The sequence below is a fragment of the Nestor notabilis genome, unplaced genomic scaffold (genome assembly GCF_000696875.1).
Source record: "Nestor notabilis isolate BGI_N333 unplaced genomic scaffold, ASM69687v1 scaffold14761, whole genome shotgun sequence".
NCBI classification, from domain to species: Eukaryota; Metazoa; Chordata; class Aves; order Psittaciformes; family Psittacidae; genus Nestor; species Nestor notabilis.
The window spans coordinates 1,148-23,928 of NW_009913533.1; the positions used below are offsets into that span (position 1 = coordinate 1,148).

At 37.3% G+C, this 22,781-nt stretch overlaps 1 protein-coding gene across 1 annotated transcript in view; it reads right to left on the reverse strand.

The window, feature by feature from the left end:
• Nucleotides 1-2,511: 2,511 nt before the first annotated feature.
• UBR3 (ubiquitin protein ligase E3 component n-recognin 3 (putative)) overlaps nt 2,512-22,781 on the reverse strand; it is a 96,657-nt gene continuing 76,387 nt past the window's right edge. The window contains exons 32-39 of the mRNA XM_010023248.1: nt 18,556-18,653; nt 11,677-11,801; nt 8,310-8,417; nt 7,698-7,808; nt 6,697-6,873; nt 5,407-5,616; nt 3,748-3,887; nt 2,512-3,062 (exon numbers count right to left, since the gene is read on the reverse strand). Of these exons, the coding sequence (XP_010021550.1) occupies nt 2,945-3,062; nt 3,748-3,887; nt 5,407-5,616; nt 6,697-6,873; nt 7,698-7,808; nt 8,310-8,417; nt 11,677-11,801; nt 18,556-18,653 (1,087 nt within the window). The 3' untranslated portion in view covers nt 2,512-2,944. The remainder of the gene's footprint in view (nt 3,063-3,747; nt 3,888-5,406; nt 5,617-6,696; nt 6,874-7,697; nt 7,809-8,309; nt 8,418-11,676; nt 11,802-18,555; nt 18,654-22,781) is intronic.

Genomic DNA, 22,781 nt, shown 5'->3' on the forward strand with positions numbered 1-22,781 from the left:
TGGGATTCTGAAGTAAGTAATAACATCTATTGGATACTGTAGAAAAAGATTCCCTTTTTACAGGAAAAATGTGCTTTGCTGTGAAATGCTGTGAGTTATGCAAGATTCCTACTGCAGAGGTGATGCAAGCACTCACAGAAAATCTCAGGCTGCCACTAGGGAAAAAAAAAAAGCTATTATCCAAAGGTCAAGGTCAAAACAAGACTGTTTCACCAAGTTTCTCAAAGGTCAGACGAAAAAGAGGAATTTAATACATAAATATATACATTCATCAACTTGAAGTAATAGTTAACTCCAGAAACAGACTGACAGAAGATTAAGCATGGTTTTCCCAGCAGTAGAGTTTCTCAACTCAGCATTTTAATTTTAGCAGTTTGGAGCAGCAATGCTGTAATAGCTAGCATAAAATTAAGCACAATCTTAACTGATATAGTTACGAGTAAAATAAAATAATCCAAATCACCAATACAAAATACATGACTGTCTGTAAGTAACAAAAAGAAAACATACCAGATTTCTCTCTATGCGAAGAACTTTGTGTGCGTAAGTTTTGACGTTTAAATAACTGCCTGGCTATGGAGTAAACTGAATAACAATCACATTTGGGATGACTGGGGTAGAGAAAAAAGTTTTGCGAACACTCAGATTGACAGTAGACTTTTATTAACATATCTTACAATTGTCGATTACTGTATTCCTAGTTTTATGCTCTTCTGATGTGTTATAAAGATTGATTTAGATTCTACAGTAATGTACTGTACTTAAATGGTCATTCATACAGGATATCACACCAGAACATTTGAGTAATACACGCACACACCACTCTAGTTTGGACCTGTTATTTTTCAAGGTTAGCTTAATAAAGTAGGATTAAAAAAGTTATGGGGGAAATAAAAATTCTTGTTTAGCAGCATGCAAGGATATTCAAGTACAATTTTTCAACCAAGAGATCTTGTTGTTGTTGGTTTTAGGTTGACTGGTGACTAATTCACCAGTACTAAAATAAACACTATGAAATACCCAAATGTTAAAGTTAAGGCTAATAGTTTTACTTCACATCCATATGCACAACCAGAGAACATTCCATTTTAAATAAAACACAGTAATCAAATTCTGGATACATTATCTCTTGTAAATATAGCATCGGAGCTTCAAACTACAGATCACTCAAGTTCATGAGCCCTGTAATAACGTTATGCTGGAGATGTAAAGATTCTTTTTGCTCTTTAACCACACTTACAAAATGGCCTGATATTCATAATGAGCAATGCAAAAATATTACAGGCAGAACTTATAATACAGTATCAAAAAAGGAATATTTTTGAAAAGACATAGCCATTTAGTTGGTGAAACAGAGTAATTCTAATCTTACAGGAAGTACTGTAATACTTTTGAAATATATATATATTTATATGTATGTATAAAACCCAGCATCCTTTATTGTGGATTTTTGAATTGCAGGTATCCAGAAAAACACATTATATTTACTCGCTTTTCTTTCTGTCCGTTCTCCTTGATTGCTATACAGTCATTTTATTTCCCCTACACACTTTTCACTAGATGAGGACTTCCACTGGGGAACTGTTTTCATTGTATATGTGGTTTTATCATCAGATGGTTTATTTTACACATACAAATTTTATTTTACACGCAAGCTATGAAAGTCAAAACTACCATAACTGCTTGGTAGTACTGTATGAAATAGCCAACAAATGTCCAACACTTGTGAAAAACATAGCAATATATTACATACCAGAATTTAACTATAATCTTTCCTACCTACTTACACGGTGGGGTTTTGTCCAGTCATGCCTGTTCTCATTAAATTTTTAGACCTCTAAGCATAAACTGTTTTGGCATTATCCAGTGAGGCTGCACATGCATTGGTTGTTCATCTAGGCTATCTCTGTTGATTTGGTTTTTTCCTTTTTAGGAAACCAAGCAGAAAGAACAGTGATTACTCTAAACAAATACAATATAGAGGAACCTCCTGAAATGACAGGGAAGATGCAAAATTATGTTTCATTTGCAGAATAGCCTGCACATTTCCAATCCAATCATTCTGAAACATACATCTGGGTCTGAAATGACAGGCAGGCTTATGGTGGTTAGGCTTGTAACTGGGATCTGCTATGTTGGGTGCCATACAAATTCTCTATATACAGCAATTTCTGTATGTGTTATCACTAAGTTTATTCAATTGATACGGAAAAAAAAAATCTCTTTTCTGGAAAAGAATATGTGTTCTGGATTACACGAAGAGCAATAGATACCTAATTTACAGCTATTTCACTTATTTATGGAGAAAAAAAAAAAAGAAATTCCTGAGAATGCATAAGTTTTCAGTAATGCCTGAAATATTTCAATAGACCTCTCATGATAAGTGAAATATTCTTCAAAATTAAACTTTCAGACCAATTGTAACCATGCAGTCTCACAACTGTTTTACAAACCCTAATTACAAACGCGTATCAAGCAAAACCTCAAACCAACACAAAAAAGGCCAAGAAATTTTATCCAACATATTTAGTAGATGTAGCAGACATATACAGTGTTTCAGCAAAAATTGCTAAAAACCCAACTCCATGCAGAGAAAAATAAAAACTTGACAGCTATCCCTGGAGACTCTAAACAACTGTAAGTAAAATTTGTGCTTCTTAACAATAATGGGCTTTAAAAAAAGAAGAAAAGTAGACTACTGAGTGCAATCAGATTGCTCACACCATTCTGAGGGTTTAATTTCAAATTATTGTATCATTATTTAGTAGTAACAGCAGCTAATTTTGCTAAAATTTCACATGGTGACAAAGTTCCATTTCCCTTTTATGCCCATACCCCACTTCACCCCGAGGCAAAGAGCTAAACTCCCATTCAGTTAAAGCTATTGTCAGTCAAGATGCATTCATTCATGGTGACAGCAATGATACTGTGTGTAGATGATGATTTACAAGCCATTATAGTGTGGCCCCCATCTTTTATTGATATGATCAAAAGTATGAGACACCCACTGCTGCTCAAGCACTTTGTATCTTTCCTTGCATATGTAGAGAGGTTTACCACGCCTGTAGGAAAAAGAATAAAAAAAGAAATATGAATAGTTAATAGGCCAAATAAGTGGAAAACTTCATTATATAATCAACACATGATACTTGTACAACTTCTTTCCGAGGGGAAGCCTACATTTTTATTGGCAAGGGGCTTTTGGGTTTGCTTTGAAAAGGATAACTACTAGGTCTTCCCTTCCTCCCTCTTGGATAGTAGAAACCTGAAAACGTCTCTTGGTCTCTCAGGCTGGTGTAGCTTGGAAGCTGCACTCCTTCCCTACACTAGAATCCAACTCATCGCTTGATTAAGGGCAAATAACAACTTTGGGAGAAAAAGTGTTTCCCTATGTAACACTAAGAAGTGACTATCATCGTGAATGGCAACATAGGCACATCTGTCAATAGGAATCATCTGTCAGGATCATGATTATACCACTTTTGGGCAAAAACAACAACAAAAAGTCAGTCCAACTTGCAGTAAATGGGGATTTTCCCCTCAAGGAAGGTAGTTATTAGTTATTATCATCTGTTATTGCATAACATGATTTAGTGCGAGGTGTCCCTGCCCATGGCAGGGGGGTTGGAACTAGATGATCTTAAGGTCCTTTCCAACCCAAACCATTCTATGATTCTGTTCTATGATTCTATTTTATGATCTATACAGAGAAGCAACAGTGAAACACACTTGTAATGAAAACATTACCTAAGATCTCTGTCTTCTTCACCATGTGCATCTAGATAAACAGAACCCCAAAGGCAGAAACGATGACCTCGTATGATGATGATTACAGACGCATTGATCAAAAGAAATATTCCTGTCCCAGCTCCACAGTTTTGAGAATGCTGTAATAATACAGGGTAGAAAGTGTGAAGATTCTGTCAGTGTCTGTCAAAATAGTAATTAGTTTTGCTTGAAATAACATACATGCATTATTTAATAAGAAAGAGTTTGAAAAAGGCTAGCCTGCCCCAAAATTCTCCAGGCAAACTAAAATTCCATGTCTTGTGCTGCCATAACAGCAAAATGGTTCCCTGCTCAAAAAGCGAGGATATTTGTTATCATATGAAAACAGAATTACCTAATAAAAATGAGAAAAAACATTCTCTACAGTATTTTGGATTTATTGTTGTAACAACAAAATGTGTGGCATGGCCAAATATTTTTCATAGATGGCAAGAATAAAAGAAACTATTCAGAAGAACTTAATACTACCTCTTTTACAATAGTCTGTTACTAAACATTTGCTTTCTCTGTCCATGCTCACAGACCTGGTCTATGGCTCCAAAGTCTAGTAAACAAATTTTTTCTAAGACTTTTGCTTACACTTCAGTGTCGCTCGTCTCTATGCTCTGTATTAACAAATTCATTTTAGCAATTAAAAACGCGCTCTTCCTACATAATTTTATTACAAATAGAGGCTATAATCCCATCACCTATAATAAAACATAGATTTTGAATTCTTTTGTTTTATAACTTTCTGTTTTCATGAAACTTTACACCTTAAATACAGCTGCTAATTCTATTTAAAATTTTGCTCCCCCTCATTCCCCCCATATTAGCAGTATGAGAGAGAACAATTTCAAATAGGGTCCAAGATCTCTCTGAAATTTCTTTGGGTTTGATTTAATGCCTTGTTTGAAAACATCTCCCCAAAATTTCCCCTCAGTTTTGCAAAGCCCAAGTAGTTTCAGCGTTCTACTAATTATCCTATGGTAGGAAACAGACCAGCTGTCAAAGCAAACCTTTATCAAAGACAGGAAAACAGTACTAGATGCTGTCCAACTCAGGTTCCTGAAAGAGCTTATGGATATGCTGACTAGAAAACTTTGCTGCTGAATTAAAGTTGAAGGTTTTAAAATACTCCTTATCTAGTTATAGTCTGTAGATCACTACTAGATGGTCAGGTATATCAGAAAGTATTCTATGAAAGGAAAAAAAGAGAAAGCCCAACAAACCAAACATTAATATTCTTGTGTACACAGAAAGCAAGGAAACAAAACAGAGAAAAATTAAAATAAACGAGCAATCAGAACATAGACAAAATCCATTTGTTATGAATCAAAACCATGTGTCAACATTACACACAGTGGCTTTGCAAGAATTTCTCAAATAGGCTGTGGGCTTAAAAATGTGAGTAAAATTACTCTTTAGAATCCAGTCTAGGTCCATCTACCAGAAATAAGCACCAAACATTATTATTGGGGCTGGACTAGACAACCTTTAAAGGTCCCTTCCAGCCCAAAGTATTCTATGATTATATAAGCATGTTTTGGAAAGAGACCATCAAAACTGAGCAATGGAGTTAAAAGCTATCCAAGAGAGTGAGAATCAATTACAGAATGTGAATTAACTCTCTCTTACCAGAACACATTCACAGTAACTCTGTTGTTTGCAACACAGTCCTTTCAGGCATACAAAAGTACCACAAACTAGACAAACAGCAGGATCTTTAGGAACCTTGGTGCAAACAGTACAAGTCTTTCTGTGATAATACTGGAAAATGGTATTATAATTCTCAGGCAACTGAAGGAGGCGTGGCAAGTCCCACTTAGGTTCCTGGATAAGCAAAGCCTACAAATAATATAAGAACAATATATTAGTTCTGAACACTAACTTATGCCCTGGTATTTTCTAAGAAAGGAAGCCTGCAGTTTAAAAATCTCTCACTTCAGCATTTGTAAGTCAAACGTCATCTGCCTCTGGCTGAACAACCTCCCCAGCTGTGGTCACATTTCATCTTTTGCAATGGGTGTGAAATGGACAGTAGCCTTTTCCCAAGAATGTTTCTAAATGTGACATTTTTTAAGTGAGACCTCAGAACCTAACATGTAGCTGGTTCCTGTTCAATCACAGAAAGAATGCTATCAGTTTCTTTGCAGTCTCCTTCAAATGCCTATCAGATTGTTAGCAACTGTATTTTGAGATTAATCTGAGTATTCAAATTTTCATTCACAATAGCCTAACTCATGCCTGCAAACATGCAAAGGAATATGCAGGTAATGTTGCAGAGTAAAGAATGCATCTGGCTTGCCTCTTTGACACCATAAACTTCGGAGAAGAGGACTCGAATTGTTGAGGCAGCTTCTTCATAAAAACAATGGAGTAATGTTGAAACACTTCCATTTCACAACTGATATTCCAATCACACTCATTCAAGTCTTTTCATACTTATACCTTTTCATACATATATCTTTCATAGAAGATATACAATGTTTCATCAGTCGACTGTTAAAAATGCTTTTATCTTTTTCATCTTTTTCAGTATTGCAACTGAAGATGCTCAAAAATATCAGTAATGTCTTGTAGGCAAAAAGCCCTTTTGGTACGTATTTTCTTTAAAGTCAAAGTTTCAATTACATGCCGTTTATAGGCTTCAGGTACAGAAGACATGGGTACACTTAGTATCATCTAAGAAGAGCATTTCTATTTTCTGTCTCCAATAATCGTATGAAAAAATAGACAGTTTTTCTTATTCCTGTTTTTTACCAATCCATCCCACATTCACTAACCAATATTTCTGATTAAAATTTCTCTCTCATTTACAAGTCAGGTTCTCTGATCCATATCCAGAACAGTAGTATATGTGCAGAGTGAACCAAAAACCAAATAGCTGCTTCCACATCTGGACTATTTTGGAATTTTGCTACATACCTTTATTTGATCTGGATGTCTATCTCCAAATGAAGCCAGTTCTGAGCACCACTGTGATATCATGTCAAATGCTGGCACTGGCCAATCGAGACAAGAGGCACTGGTGAACTGATGAGCTGACTGAAAAGATGGTAACAGACCCAGGCAGCTTGCAAGAACTGTGAATTCTTCATCTTCCTTTTGGGTATGAAACAAGAGAGGTTTAGATTAATACCTATGCTCTGAATGTTTAAATAGCTTATTAAAAAACTTAACTATTCCAATTACAAAAGTAAAGACGTTCTGGTACAATGACGCTAATAACCATGTTTAGAGACGCAGAAAGCTTCCAATTTTTCCACGTTAACTTAAACTGAATTTTCAAAATTCAAGAAAACTACTCAATGAAAAAAACCCAAACCTCCCAAAACCCCAATGAAAACCCACACAAACCCACAAATCCAAAAAACACAAACAAAACAGAAAACTCTCAACTCCCCTATAATTTTCTTCCTGTTTAGCACCTGAAACTGGCTTCTAGCTGATTTAGAGATGAGATGATTTTGAAGCAAGGAAATGAGGAAGCTGACCTCCAGCAAACTGTACTTAAATCAGCCATGGAACTTAAACATAATTGTCCCCTGATGCAACATCTCTGAGAATAAAGTCCAAACATTAACAGGCATTAAGCAAAATCAGGGCTGAATTCCAGTCTGTGTGGAAAATATGCCATCTCTGCAAATGCTGGACAAGTTTAGAAGTATGTTGGTACGTTATGAGACAGGCATTTACAATCTGATAAATAAGCATGTCTTTGCCAAATTTTAAGAATACTGGGATTCAGGGAAACTGCCTTGAAAGCAGATTTATAGAAAACAAATTCTGGAGAGCAATGCTATTAAATGATTTTTGAAATAATCTTAGGATAGAAAATATATACTATGAAAAAAACACCTTAAAAGTCTAAGTTTTGATCTCTAGCTTTTAAATGGAAATATGAGTGTGCCCCTCTCAATCTGTACCTGGCAACTAGGTAAATCCCCTCCAAAAAGATGATGTTGGAGAAGGCTTGTGATCCTGAGGAAAGGCAGGCAGAACTGCTGCAGATAGCACTCTACAGAGTCAGGATTTACCTATGGAGGAAGGAAGCAATTACTAAATTCTGCCCCAGATAAGCTGTCTGCAATGTAAGAAACTCCAATATGAAAAAAAGTTTTTTAGCATACTATATAAACTATTGCATCAATCACACATTCCAAAGGCCAGTATTTCATTAATAATCTGAAATAACTGTGGGTTTTCTGTCCCCCTTGACAAATGTTTTTCCTACTTAAATATTCAGTTTTCCAAGTTTCTGAAAGGTCTTTTATACATACGATTAAAACCCACAATTATAAAGAAGTATTTGTCAATAAATTTCCCAGCACAGCACCGGCCACATACAATATTAGTAAAAGAAAGATTTGCACAGGCAAACTGTCCCAAAGGGATGTGCTTTGATCTAGGAAATGAGGAGTTGTACTGCAGCCTTTAGCAAGATCAGAGAAAAATCATTTTAACAAGGAAGCTGAAAAACTTAAATAAGAGACAGAAAGGGGTCATGCTGGATAGCTTCTCAAGAGATTTGCCAATACCACTGTTAATTCTTCAGTCTCTCCTTCTTCATACATCTTCCCCTTAGACAGCTCACTCATCACATGACCCAGTAACACTTCCCAAGATTTTTCTCCACTGGACGTATTCTGCAAATAAGAAGGAAAGAAATCCAAAATGCAGTGGTCATGAAAAGGAGAAAAACTTCCTGGTAAAAGTAACAGTGATGAGGTACATTTCCTCTTGTTCAACACAGGGATTTTGACCTACAAAGATACATGCTGATTTTAGGAAAAAAAAAAAAAAAAAAAAAAAAAAAGAAAAGAAATTCTACAAACGGGACTGCATTTACCTCACAGAGTGAAATGGGAATTGCTACTTCAATTACATGTATTCTAAACTGAGTGTTATATGAAAACACTTTCATAATGTTGCATTTCCATTGGTCTTTTCTGCAAATATAAAAATGCTTACTTTAAAATTAGGGAGAATCACTTCATGGATGCATTGTGTTTTGACAGAATTTGAATTCTAATACAGCTAATTAAAAAAGTAGTAATTTTCTAAAATGTACCAACCAGAACGAGTTCCAAAACAATTGCTATGCATTTTAAGTCGAAATGAGTCTCTCATAAAATGGAAAATTATGTTTGGAATGAACAATATCTACTACAGATGGAAAGAAATATTTAGTTGAAAGAATAAAGAGCCACTTAGCTTTGTGCCACAGCATTTACATTTAAAGGCAACGATTATAGAAAGCCATGAGAAATAGAAAGCAGTATTCACATAAATATTTTTGTTTCAAGTCATAATAAACCCTACCCAGGAATAACACGGTTGGATGTGAATTCTGAGCTCTGTTAGTGTATCATCAACATAAAAAACAATGATGGAGAGGAGCGTTACTGGGCTTCTTTAAAACAATTCCAAAGCAGCTACGTGAGATTAGATCTATAAAGACTTCAGTACATAACAATGTACATAATTCATCAGTTGGTTTCTTAAGTGCATTTTGACATCAACTGTTATTGTTGATTTAAGATGGGGCCTTCACGTTTCAGCATCGGGAAGGCAGACTCACTGTTCATGCTCACAGTCCAAGAGCCAGAAGGCAACACGTATTGAAACTGGCAGTTAGGACAAACCTCTCATCTACATTATTCCTGGAAATTTTCTCCACAAGCATTTACAGTGTGCTTCTTACAACAACATAAGGCTTCTCGCAAAGATAATGAGTGGGAAGTTGGGAATCAAAAGTAGAATATCCATCTCTTAGCCCCGCTGAGAAATGAAACTCCTATAGTTGTTTGATCATTCGGTGTGAATGCGAAGACAAGACTTCAATTCATGTTTTAATGGCTGGAATACCAAACTGAAGTAGAGCCTCTTAACATTATGCACAGACAGGAGTCAAGTAAGGTGTAGTCAAAATGTCAATATTATCAAGCACGTAAGAAAAAGCCAGCCTGAAACATACATTTTAAATCATTTAGGTCTCAAGAAACTTTAAAGAGAGCCTGGATTCCTAAACTAAAAACCAGCTTCTCTGATGACATGCTAAGAGAGAGAATTCATCTGAGGCCTATGGCCAGGCTCAAGAAGAAAAGGGCTGCTAAAGGGCTGGGAGAGAGGAATAAGAAGTCGTGCGATTACTGCTGCCGGTCCTCTGTGCTCAGAGGCCTCTTGCACACACGAAAGTCCAGGCAGCAACATTATGCAGGCAAAGGAGCAGGAAGTTGGACATCTGGGGAAGGGCAAACCTGCATGTGGGATTTTTGCAAAGCCTCTGCACTGGGGGCAGATTATCACTGACAGAAGTTACTCTGTTGTGTTATTTGAATCAGACTAAAACACAGCATCCATTCACAGTAACATACTGTTTAATGTGCTATTTCCCACTCAGCCTTACCATCCAAAGACAAGCACACTAGTGAAAATTCCACTAAAATGGACTGTCTTTGGTATCGAGACAGATGGTTACTTCATAAATTCATTATTTGAGCCATTATCATAAGTTGCAAGCCTCAAGTACAAAGCTCTTTACGTGAAGCAAATGCTTTCATATGCTTCTACAAGATAAGTTCTTAGAATTAATAGGCAGCAAGCTCACCTAGCAGATGCCCTATATGTATTTTCATACAGTAAAACCTGTCACGGTAGACAGAAAATTAAGCATTGTAAATATATGTTCAGATAAACTCCAACCTCTGCTACAACAAAAAAGGCAGTCCATGTTTATCATATGAACTATGAAAGAATGTAAGCTGGTAATACTTTATTTAGACCACAAATTTCAAACTGCAAAATTATCTATCACTTGGGAATCACTTAAGTAAAGAGAAAAATGGAAAACACCCTCACCAGCAAGAATCTAAAGGAAATGTTCCTGAAATTCTAAGAAAATATATTCAAAGAAAAGGATGGAGAGGGAGCTAACGAAATGCAGCACTGCACAGGGATCTCGAATGCTTAATGCAAGCCCAGAAAACAAACAAACCCTGCATAGCAGCAGATAATTTGCCCCTAATACCTTGAAGTTGCGACTGACCAGTATGACAGTCTTAACTTCTATGTGAAAAGCAGGTTATGCTTCTCAGCGTGCATTTCATGTTACAGCCAACACAATCTAAGGCCCAGCTGTTGTCTAAAGGGGTATTCCTCCACCCATTTCCTCTCCTGGCCCCAACACTTCCATCTTTTCCCTTAGTCTGGCATTGGCATTCTTCTGACCTTCTGGGGAATCAGTCCATGCAGCAGAAAACTAACTGAAGGATTAAATGAATGCCAATGCAGGGAACTGTGTCTTATGGTGGGAACTGGCACTCAATCAGCTAAGTGAAAATAGCAAGAAGTGCCTTCACTTTCCTTGTAAATACTACCAAAAGGCAAGGAAACGAATAGTGAGAGATCTACCTGCCTAGTCTACAAATTTCCTTCTCTACCTCTTCACCACATGAGCACTCTAGACCACATACTGACAGAAATTTATATGGCTCGCCACAAATAGCATGAATAAATAAGAAAGAGACAAGAGCTTTTTCCCCCACCACCAAGTTTGCCTGCTTTCCCTGTAAAGGAATACATCAGATCAAACCACGGTTTGTCTAGCAAGGCTTCCAATTTTACAGGAAGGAAAGCTGCATTTATTCGATACCATTGCAACAAACTCAAGACTGAAACTATAGAGATACAGCCTCAAGCCTGAAGCTCAGTTCTGGAACTAAATATTCACTGTGAAGCTTTTAAGTCTTGTCATACACCAAAACCTTCAAAAATTGCACACGCAGAAACAAAATACTGGATTATTGTGAAGCAAGTTATTACATGCAAAGCAGAAGAATGTGTTACATTCCTACCAGAAATACATAAGCAAAATTTCATAAATGGTTTAATAAATTAACCAACCTTTTTGAGAGCTCCTGACTCTTTCCATGCCATCCTATCTTCAGCACTGCATTTAACAGAAAGTGCTGCCAAGGCTTGAGTATACAATAAAGTGAACAGCACTTTTATAATGCAGGTGAAGTGTTCTGGAAAACAAAGAAAGTAATTTTTAAACACTTGATATTTTTAACAAATACACTGATCACAGAATCTCTAGTTATTGAAATTATGCTTCTCAAATGAAAAGCAAGCACTTTACTAAAATTACAAAACCTGAAAACATACAAACCAACATAAATACATTTCCTGGCTCTCAGAAATGACTTGGCAACCATAGTGAATGGAACAAGTACAGGGCAACTAATTCTTCACTGCTCCGTATGTTCGTCTTAATCCTGATCAGCAGTGACTTCCTCCTAGGGACCTGGTGATATTACAAATTCTATTTTGTCCAAACGTTACATCAGGTGAAGCGACTGATTACTGATAGCTACGACTAATTGGGTGCTGTAGATGTAAGCAAATGCATATCCTACCATCTTTGCTGGCAATGATTAAACCATCTGGGCTAAGTTACATTCATACAAATACTAGAAAGTTAAAGTTCCCAAAGAAATCACTGCAAGGACATTGAGCATACTCCAGTTTCTACCCCTTCGCTTCCAGATACAAATCCAGCTATATAAGACTTCCTGCAAATCACTCTTCAGTGAGTACCTATTTAGTGAACCTCACTTGAACACAGGAGGAGGACAAAAGGCAGACTGTCATTTTAGAACTTAACCTTCTTGTGAAAAATCTTTGTTGTTTACAATTTCTTCTATATTTAAAGGACTATTATCTCCTACATACAGACTGCAGGAGAAGAGCTTTGAAATGTTTTTGGGAAAACTAGCAGAGGCAAAACAAGGCTTCCTAAAATTGGAACAGGAAAAAAGGTGAAAGCAATCAGTCTCTGAAATGAGACTATGCCATATCCTTTCCTCTTTTTTTTTTCCTCCATTTTTTTCAATAGCAATCCTTTTTTCTCTTTTTACTTTAGCTTGTATTTCCCAGCCCAAATAATCTGTTTTGTTTTTTTTTTTTTTAAATGTAGGCAGATCAAAGAATTTCTATCATCATTTACACCATCCCTTAAGCACAAACATAACTATAATATATTATCTGAAACATTTTATAAAAGAATGAGGGTTTTTAAAGAGTCCTCTCAGGCTCTGAAGTCAAGTAAAACAGTTTTATTTACATAAGCACCTCACAAAAACTAGGTTACATTCTTTCTTTCTTCCCAAAGGACTTAAAACAAGCTTTGTATGTGAAAATTAAAAGGAGGTAAGGAGATGAAACTCCTTGCTTCTCCTTTCTTGTATCTAGTATCAAAACCCACTACAGGATTCTAAAACAAATCCAGCCAGGACATGAGTACGTAATTAAATCTGTGAAACAACAATTGCTTTTTTTATCTAACAAATGTTTACAATCAACATAGAACTTCTTAATGTCACTATGTACATACAAGCAGCACAATTTAAGCACCTAAACGATCATTTTTAACTATGTAATTGAAAGCATACTTTTTTCTGTATTATCTTCCCATGGAGCTTATGTCAAACATGACGAGAAAAGCTGCTATACTTCACCTGCCCCATTCTAGAGCAGGTAGCATTATAATGATTTTTCCTCTCCACATTTCCCCAGAAGGAGAATTCACCAGATCCCATTACATCTCTAGGCCCTACTTTCTTCTTTTGCTGAAACCTCCATTTTCTTAGCAATCCTCCTCCTGAGAAACAATAGTGGGCAAGCTTTCAGTAAATTTTCTAGGAGTGAGATCTACAAGATTAAACAACATGCACTCACAGAATTGTAAAAATTGCCCCTTCAGCCTGAGCTACAGTCTGTAATTGTAGCTAGACTTAAACTCAAGTACTGAGCTCTATCTCCATCAACAGCAGGTACAAGTGATAGAGACCAATTTTACACTGTGAAAGCATTAATGAAAACCACTGTGCTTACAGCAGCAAAACTAGTCACCGGTCAACAGTCACCAACCTGCCATAGCCCACTTTGTCTTCTAGTTCTCCTCCTGCTCTACTGAGGTGATTTACACAGGGATCAACACTGGGTGTCTCAGCACCCTCTGGAAATAGGACATTTTTTAAAACCTAGTTTTTGTTAACTGTAATTACTCCTTGTCCCTATCCCCACCTTAATACTAATTGTTCAATTCACTAGAAATACTATACAGAATCATAGAATGGTTTGGGTTGGAAAGGACCTTAAAAGATCATCTAGTTCCAACCATTTTTAAAAATAAATTCACATTCTTGTATTTACTTATATGTGTGTGATCATAAATGACTATGGCTTTCATTTTTTTGAGAGTCCAGAATTGGACAAAACACACACACATCTGGGTCACGCTTAAGTCCTGACTTCTGCACAAACTTTTTATGCTGCGCAGCAAGTGCCATGGCTTTTAAAATAAGTATTTTACAGTCACAAAATCATCCTATGGGAGACATACTAAAAACACCAGAGGATCAACTATAAGTTCACTACTACGTGTTACCTCTTATTTGTGTGGGAATGTGTGGTGTCGTCCTGCTGCCCCCTTGGTGCAGGCTGTGGTTTTGCTACATCATCATTTCTATTTAATAATTCTAAAGGTTGCTGGTATATTTGTATGCTGTGGAGTAACCTACTGTGCAATGTTCTGCACTAAAATGCAGTCAGGAATTCTGTGTTTGTACATAAAACCCCTAATCTAATGTTCTGACAGTCTAAAAGCAGTATTATTACGGTTAGGCCATCAGAAACAGAACACGGGTTAATGCAGCATTTTTGAACAGTATTGAGAAACGCTTTTATGTTCCTATATTTAAAACTTTTTAAAGCAAATTCTGGAACCAAATTATTTCACAGCATCCCATCCCATTATATGTATTAAATAAGCCCCTTTAAAAGTAAGGTTTACATAGGAAACACTTCTAGAACTCTAATTTTAACACTAGTGCAAGAAATGTTCAGATGAATAAGTGTATTACTGACAATATGCATCTTTTAGTTTCAGTATCAAATTTTATATATATGCTGGCAGGCAGTGACTGCAGAAAGAATCCACAAAGCAAACCAAATGCAAAATTAAGGAACTTGGACCTTTTTTAGTTAATTCAGAAAGGCAACTTTATTTAAATAACCTTTGAAAATATTCTTCTTGATCTAGAGCTTGAAGAGTTACTTGAAAAAACAGCTTCAGAACAAAGGGAGACTGCACTGAACTTCAGATAATCCATGAAAGGTATATTTCAAGTTCCAGGATAGAGATAAATATTTCAGCTTCCACATAGAAACTGGATGCTATTCAAGTTGATTACATTCATTCTATATTTAGTGAAGATCTTTATCCAATCATTAAAGGAAAGTGTTAGTGTTTGCCTTAGTGCTGCTTGCTGTATTTTTGTTGCCTGTCATTGAAACTTTGTAGAAAAAGAATGTGTCAGAACATCGGAGAAGATTCTTCAGCATCTGGTCTTACCAGAACTACAAAAAAAGGGGCTGAATTCAGGTGGAAAAAAATTCACCAGAGAAAGGAAAACCTTTCCTACAGTCCAGAGAGGCTGGGCTAACCCTCAAACACAGCTTTCAAGTTGGAGCACATCCACCACTCCCAAGGTGCAGCTCTTGTAAAAGCAGCACTGTGGCCTATGTTGGAGCAAGCCAAGGCTGCTGCATGACGCTCGCATGTGCAGCACCACACACAGCACCAGGCCACTGCTGGCCAGTGACCACCGGTTCCATGCACCTGCCAGCCTCAGGCTCACCCAGACCCCAGGTTTTAAATATTGTGCCTTCCTTCTTTACATTCAGAGCAAAGCAGAAACTGAAGCCACTGGAAGCTCTGAGCACTCTGAGCTTCTACAAATCTGGTCACAGGGGTCCCAATTCACTGGGACTGGGAAAATAATTTACTTTTTTTCCAATTGATGGTAACAAAGAATCATGTCCGATTTAAATTAAATGACTTGTTCAACATACAGAAACATGCAGAAAGGGGTTGTGAGGGTGCAGAATTCAATTTAAAAGGACAGATTTAAGTTTTGTTAAACACAAAGCCACTGTCTCCATTTCTGTACTACGTTTCTTCATACACACTGCCTTGTGTTGTTCCTGTAAGGAAGGAGCTAGATGCTCTAGAAAAAGAACCCTCATTTTCCACGGAGTCCCAGTTTGCAACACCATGAACACTGCCTATCCTCTGCACAACTGCCGCAGAATTAAATCAGAAACTCCACTGTGGATTATGATATAATTAGGCTTGTGCACTTTCAAAATGCTGAGCATACGAAGCCTATGAGAGCTCTGCCCATGTTCTGTGTCAAACAACAACAACAAAGTTTTCACAAACAGTTTGAGTATTTTGAACACAGTGTTTATTTTGCTGGTTAGACCACAGGGGAAGTACACGCTATCTTCTTCATTCACTTCTTTATAAATTGGTAAGTGCTTGTAAGTGCTCTGACCTCTACCACGAAGTTTCTCCCATAACAAAAAAGATTTCATTTGTAGTGTTCTTTCTTTGTGATGGGTTCAGATCAATTTTTCTCTCTGAATGAAGAGGCCCAACAGTAATGACATTTTTATTGCTTTAACTGATATTGGATTGAAAGAAAAAAAGATGCTAACACCCATCCAACAGTTAATAGGGTAGTTAATGCGATTCCTAGTGCTGCATCTGAAGGGCAAGAGATGAAATGTGAGCCCTCCTTACAGAGCACTCGGTGTTTTTAAAAACACTGTGTAAACAAAAAGGATTTTGAGCACAAAGATTTTATACCTGATGAACAGTTGTAGTTTCCTGTAAGGCGCAGTTACGGTTTCTCTGAATACATCAACATACCTAATACATTCTACTACAAACCCAGTACCACTACAGGAGTGCCGATGCTGAAAGAGGAAGAAAAATCTTTCATGGATTCTAAATCCCTTTCATTGCCTTCTTCCTCTATTATTAGTGTTCCAAGACCATCACCATGGCATCCTGCACCAGACTGCAACACCAGACTGCAACTCTTTTGACAGTTAAGTCTGTTGTTACAGGAATGTACTGGAAATACTCATCAATGCACACAGGTACCAACCCTCCCCCTGCATACTGGTGGTCCAGCCAAGTCCACAGCTCCTGCACCCCACAATAAAGCCAAAGCAGAACAGAAAGCTCAGGAAGCAGCAGGGTCAAAAGTAGATTCTGTTCCTCCCTATCACTGACCTGCCACGTGACCCTGCACAAGCCATTTACCTTTGTCATGCCTCAGCTTTCTACCAAGAATTAATGATACCAAATCCAACTCTGTGACCTACAAATGTTCTAAACAAATTATTTCCTGTTTTTCTGAACTCTGTTTTACACCTCAAGACAAAGAATGATTAAAGAATTTCTTTTTATTCTGCCTAACCATTTAAATTAAACATAAATTTAGAAAGATAAATGCCAATTTATTTCCAATTTATTGCTTCACAGATTTGAAGTGGTTACATTCATCTTCTTCCTGCTACTTGCCATTTCCCTTTCAACTGTAACATACACCAAACCTAAGAGCAATGGCAAAACACGCTGCTGCTGTGTGGTATTTTACACAATTCTCCACAGGATGCCTCACTACTAATTGAATGTTGTCTTTCCTAGGGTAAGGTGTATATTCATAAATACCATTTTTTAATGCTTGAACAAGTTTCTCCATGTATTGCGGAAAGTGTTAGTCTCATCAAACTTCCATTAACTGCTTTTATTAAGTCCTTCCAATAAAATTTAAGTTAAACTGTAGTTAAAAACAAAAGAAAAAAATATTTTGACAATAGCCTTCCTATTCAGAAATATTTTATTCTCCTGGTATTTTCATATTCTAGCAACTTATTGGACATACTTAATCCATAAACATGTACATTGAATTGAAAAACCACAACCCACAATGTTCACAGATACACACAGGGTCACTTGAGCTGAATTTGAACACTCAATAGTGAGGACTAAACACCTCTTAAGGGGAAAACAGAGCTTCTACTTTATTCTGTAAGTTAGGTGTGTGCGTCAAGAACAGATCGGTCCTTGTATTTACCTACTCACAAACTAGCAAAACTCAGTAGATACCAGAATTGCCACACAGACCCCAAAGCAGATATCCAGTTCATTGTCCATGAAGTAGTAAAAGGAGACTTGTTTTTTTCATCCTTGTTTTAACTAAAGGTATTGCTGTAAATGATAAAGCCAGAGCCCTGAGGGTCTGAACTATCCATTCTGGAGCATACACATTCTCTTAACAAGACATACAAAGTCCAGCTTTTCCTTTTATACAGAAAAAGAAATTTAGGTTTAAACCACTTTTACTTTTAGTAATGAAAAATTCAGTTCTTAAGTATCTACTTAATATTTATTCCAAATTATACTGTATGCTGTCTCTATTGAAGTTGCTGCATCACAGCAATTACCATCTGTATATCTGACCTCTTATTATGTAAGGCTGCTGTAATTTAAAGTCTGAAATTTAAACTAAATTACAATCTTTCACCCTTAGGCACTCAGTTCACCTTCAAGCATTGAGCTGCCCCTCTAAGCAAAGAGATGAAGGTTAAACAAAGGACACTTCCTTCAGTAAAAGTACGTAATAGTTTTTGCTCAGCTCTTATATCTTTAATGAATAGACTGACTGATAAGGGAGAAGACAGGGGACACAGAAAAACCTGTCAACCCACAACAGAAATTTCTGCTCAATGCCACCTTCTCTAGGTAAGGCAGAAACGTTATTTTAGACTACGCAGTCAACCAGCTATGATTTACCATGGAAATCACCATGAATGCAGCCTCATACACATAAGCATCTAAATATACATATTTTTGTAACATACCTTTGTGCAATGGTTGAGGCATGGTTAAAATCTGGATAAGCAAAAGGGATGAGACATCTCTGTAAAGTACAGGAACTTCTGGCAGTTCTTCACTTAGCCTGAAAAGAAAACCCGAAGACAATCATTTCTGATATAAACCCATTTTCGTATTTTGTTTTAAATAGCATTAAATTTTATATCAAGCTTGCAGAAGCCAAATACAGTTCTCCCTTCCCTTACCTATTGTAGCTACAGGCTAGTTTCCCAGTGAGGCTTTCCTAAGCCCTGCAGCAAGTGCCCAAGTTTCTGTACAAACAGAATCAGATTGAGCAAACATGCAGACAAGACACTGAAGTTCTCTTCTGTCTCAGCTCTGCCCTTTTAGAGCACAGCTGATGAACTACCGCTGGATCCAACTACTGCCTCTTCCCAGGGCACCAAACTCTTCCTCTAACCCAACTTGGCTGGCACTGGCTACTCCACTAGCTCAGCTGATGACTCCCCTTCGTGCCATCTATCACACACACACACACACACCAGACAAACTGATTCCTGCAGACCACATGCTGGAAAAGGCTGTCCCCATGCAGCGGGGTGTGGATGCATGCAGGCGATCCTTAGTGCCTTCTGTCAGCTTTGGGGATCCAACCAATTCATCGTCTCTGCGGCACATAAACATGCTGCTACATTTGGAAGGAGACCTCTACATCATTACTGATGTCAGGAAAACTCAAGACTTCTCTCTACAAAAGGCACTGCTAGGAGTGATCAGAATTTTAACACGCAGAAGCAGTCATGTAAGAGGAGGATTAAAAGAACACTTTTTGCACACGGTTGACTGGTTTTATAAAATGAAGTCACAGAAAACATGGTCTAACTGGTCTTTTTGAATTAATGAACCCAAACAGCTACAGAACAAATGCCATCTAGAACACCTTCCACTATCATCAATCATTTTATGAAATGATTGTTTTAAAACACTGTAACATACATAATTATACATGGGCCCCTGCTAAACAAACAAACAAAATCTACCAATCAGTATATTGAATTCTAAAGAAGACAGAGCGGGCAAACATTGTGCCCCCTACACTACCAAGTCTTACTTTCAAAATTATACAGGCAAAGATGATGTTAATCTCACTAAGTCTCCCTAATTCTACCTTCACCTATGGCTAGTTCTATTTTACGATCTCTGACACTAAGTTTTAAAATAGCCCTCATTAGATAATGACTTTAAAACCATGGACAGCTCTTAAAATTCCTTCTCACCTTTAATTTTTAATTTACATAGAAATTAGGGAAAAATAATTTGGGATAGTAGCAAGACAAAAAAAATTCACTCCCTCTGGTCACATGTAGTTGAACACCTCTTTCTGACAGGGGTATCAGCATCAGTATCATTTAGCAGTCATGTAACAATTAGGTCAAATACTAGTCCTGGTAAAATCAGGACTTACACATACAGAATACCATGACTAACTTGCAGCATCACAAATAAATGAACTCATTTCCACGGGCAGGACCAAGTGAATTATTTGACTAATTTATTCATTTCATATGAATTGGAGAAGTAAAGCTACATTAAATGCCAGGGTTTTAGATAAGCTGCTTCCGTTGACGTCAAGTGCTGCAGCATATGAAGCACTTAAAAATTGCTCTGTCATTTGTTAAGAGCCTAAGCAATTTCTTCATTATGACACTGAAACTGAATTTATAAAATGTGTTTAGAAACGTGTTTTATGGAAATTGCCCATGCTGATAATCCCCAATGCACATGTGAAAGCTTGATAAATCTGACTTCACAAAAAAAATGTGCCACACAAGCACCGAATAAAATGAAAGCAAGTACATTTGCAGATGAGACCAAAGTAATATAAAATGATTCAAATATATTATAGTTGTATACTGAATCCATTAAAAAAACAGAGGGGGAAATAAACTATACGTTGCAATATGAACATGTACCAAAAAGAAAAAGGCTTTGCTCCACTTCATGGAACCGACCTTTTCTCCAGTCCAAGGTAATTGGCTGCACCTCACTCTGTGCCAATACCAGAGCTGTCTGTCCACTGACAGCTGAGCAACTCTGCCTCTGTATTCTGCATCCTCCTCCTAATAGAGGTTATAGCAGAATCACTTCTTTGGGAATGGATACAGAAGAACAGAAAATTCTGTTCTACTCCACAACAAGCAGCATTTACTTATGGCCTTTCCTTACATATACCCTCCCCTTCCCCCTTGTCTCTCAGCTACAGACACTTAAGATTTTTGTTTGATACTAACTCCAACTGATTATAAAGTTAGAAATTCAATAAAGTGCTAGGTTTGAGCCTCACACCTCTTTGAACTGTCAGATAAAGAAAACCTGGGACACAGGGATATGGATGCAGCTGAAGGCTTAATCAACTAGGACAAACTTATATTCTCTTCAGAAATTGCAGGAGGAGAAATACAGCCCACAAGCCCCAGCCTGCAGAAAGGTCAGAGGAATACACAGCTTCTGATGTTCATGGTTAAGAAAGTAGAATTCTACTATATTCTGGGTACATTCTAGGATATAATCACAATTTCATATTTGCTTTTCATTGTGTCACAGCAGATTTTACAGCAAGTCAGTTTTTCTCCTTATACAACACAGGATTTCACTGGCAGTACTAACAGCAGGCATCTCCCTTTCTCTCTTTCACCACTGTGCCCCCAGCGCTCCCTTGTCACCCATTCCCAAACTTACTCAAATTAACCTTTTTAAAAACATGGCGATGCAGCCTGCGAAAATTGTATCAGCGGGGCTGAAGAAGATGGTGAGCTGCAGCACAGTGGAAAGAAGAAACAGCCGAGAGCAAGCATTCCTGGAGCTGGCATTACCATCAAAATCTCCCCTTCATAACATATGTCCGAGACACCAGTGTTTCAGGCAGCAGTTGTGTTTACTGAATAGATCACGTAAGTCCTGCTGCAGCATGTGTATGTATATACCACCTCTTGCGCATACCTTAACTAAACCCCGGTGTCCCGTCATCCTACTCTCTGTCTGCGTTAGAGTATCTTCATAAAAACTATTTTTCCCATTTCCCATTTTCTGTGATGGAGATGTGACTCAAGAGGTTCCCACGCACACTTGCTCATTCCCATCCCTGTGCTGCAGTTTGTTGCCCCAGTATGACACTGTAAACAGTCACCCAAGCAATCTAGCTTAGAACAAAACATCAGCAAAACACTCTGGTAAAAATAACCCAGTATGTTTCAGCATTTCAGTTTATCACGCATTTCACCCCCGCAAGTGCTTCTACTGCAAAGATCCTTAATGCTTTAACATATCGTTCTTTGCCAACATATTCTGTCTGTCAAAACAGACACAAAAATTTCAGGCTTTTTAGAGATGTAAATTAAAAAAACATTATATCCTTTTATTTCAGGTTTGCTGTTCCTGAAACTCCGGCTATTCAGACTAGTGCATTAAATCCACATCTGGATTCAGTAATTATTGCCTCCAGCTGCTCCTTCTCTGCCCCCTGCCAGAAGCTATTATTCCACTTACACCACAATAATTGTTTATTTGATCACCATTGGAACCAGATCTGTCCATAGAAGAACAATCTGCTTAAACACAGCCCGTGGGACCAAAGAACTGCATAGGAGAAAGAATCCACTATACCATCACAGTTCATCAGAGTTAGCTTCATCTTCCCTCTCCTCCCCCTTCCTTCGAACAGTTCACATTGATTAGGCCCTTTCTGAAAGGGTATCTTCTTGATCAGAATTTCTTTTTTTCTACTTTACCTTGGCGTGACTGCATGAGCTCCTTCCTATCTTTCCTCTCAGCTGCCATTTTCAGCTACGGAGCGATCTAGTAGAAGATGACACCGCGCAAAACCAGGGGCTTTGGGAAGTATAGTAGAACAATTCTGTGAGTCTTTATAAATTACTTTGATCAGTTCTCCCAGACACATGAAACCTAAGGCATGATTTATGAATAATGACAGCTGAATTGTGTAAAACCAAGCTACTGGATAGTTCTAGTTGTAAATATTTACGTATATTTAAATCAAGTAATGTCAACTAAGTAAGAGTGAAAAGGTAATGCAATGGCATTTGAATTCCATAGATTGATTACTTACTTTAGCTTTGAAAACTATCCTTTTAAATAAATAAAACACAAGTAACTTCTATGGAAAACTGTTTTCAACTGAAATAATAACCGTAAGTAAAAATTAAATAGGATAGCATGTTGGTTTAAAGTTATT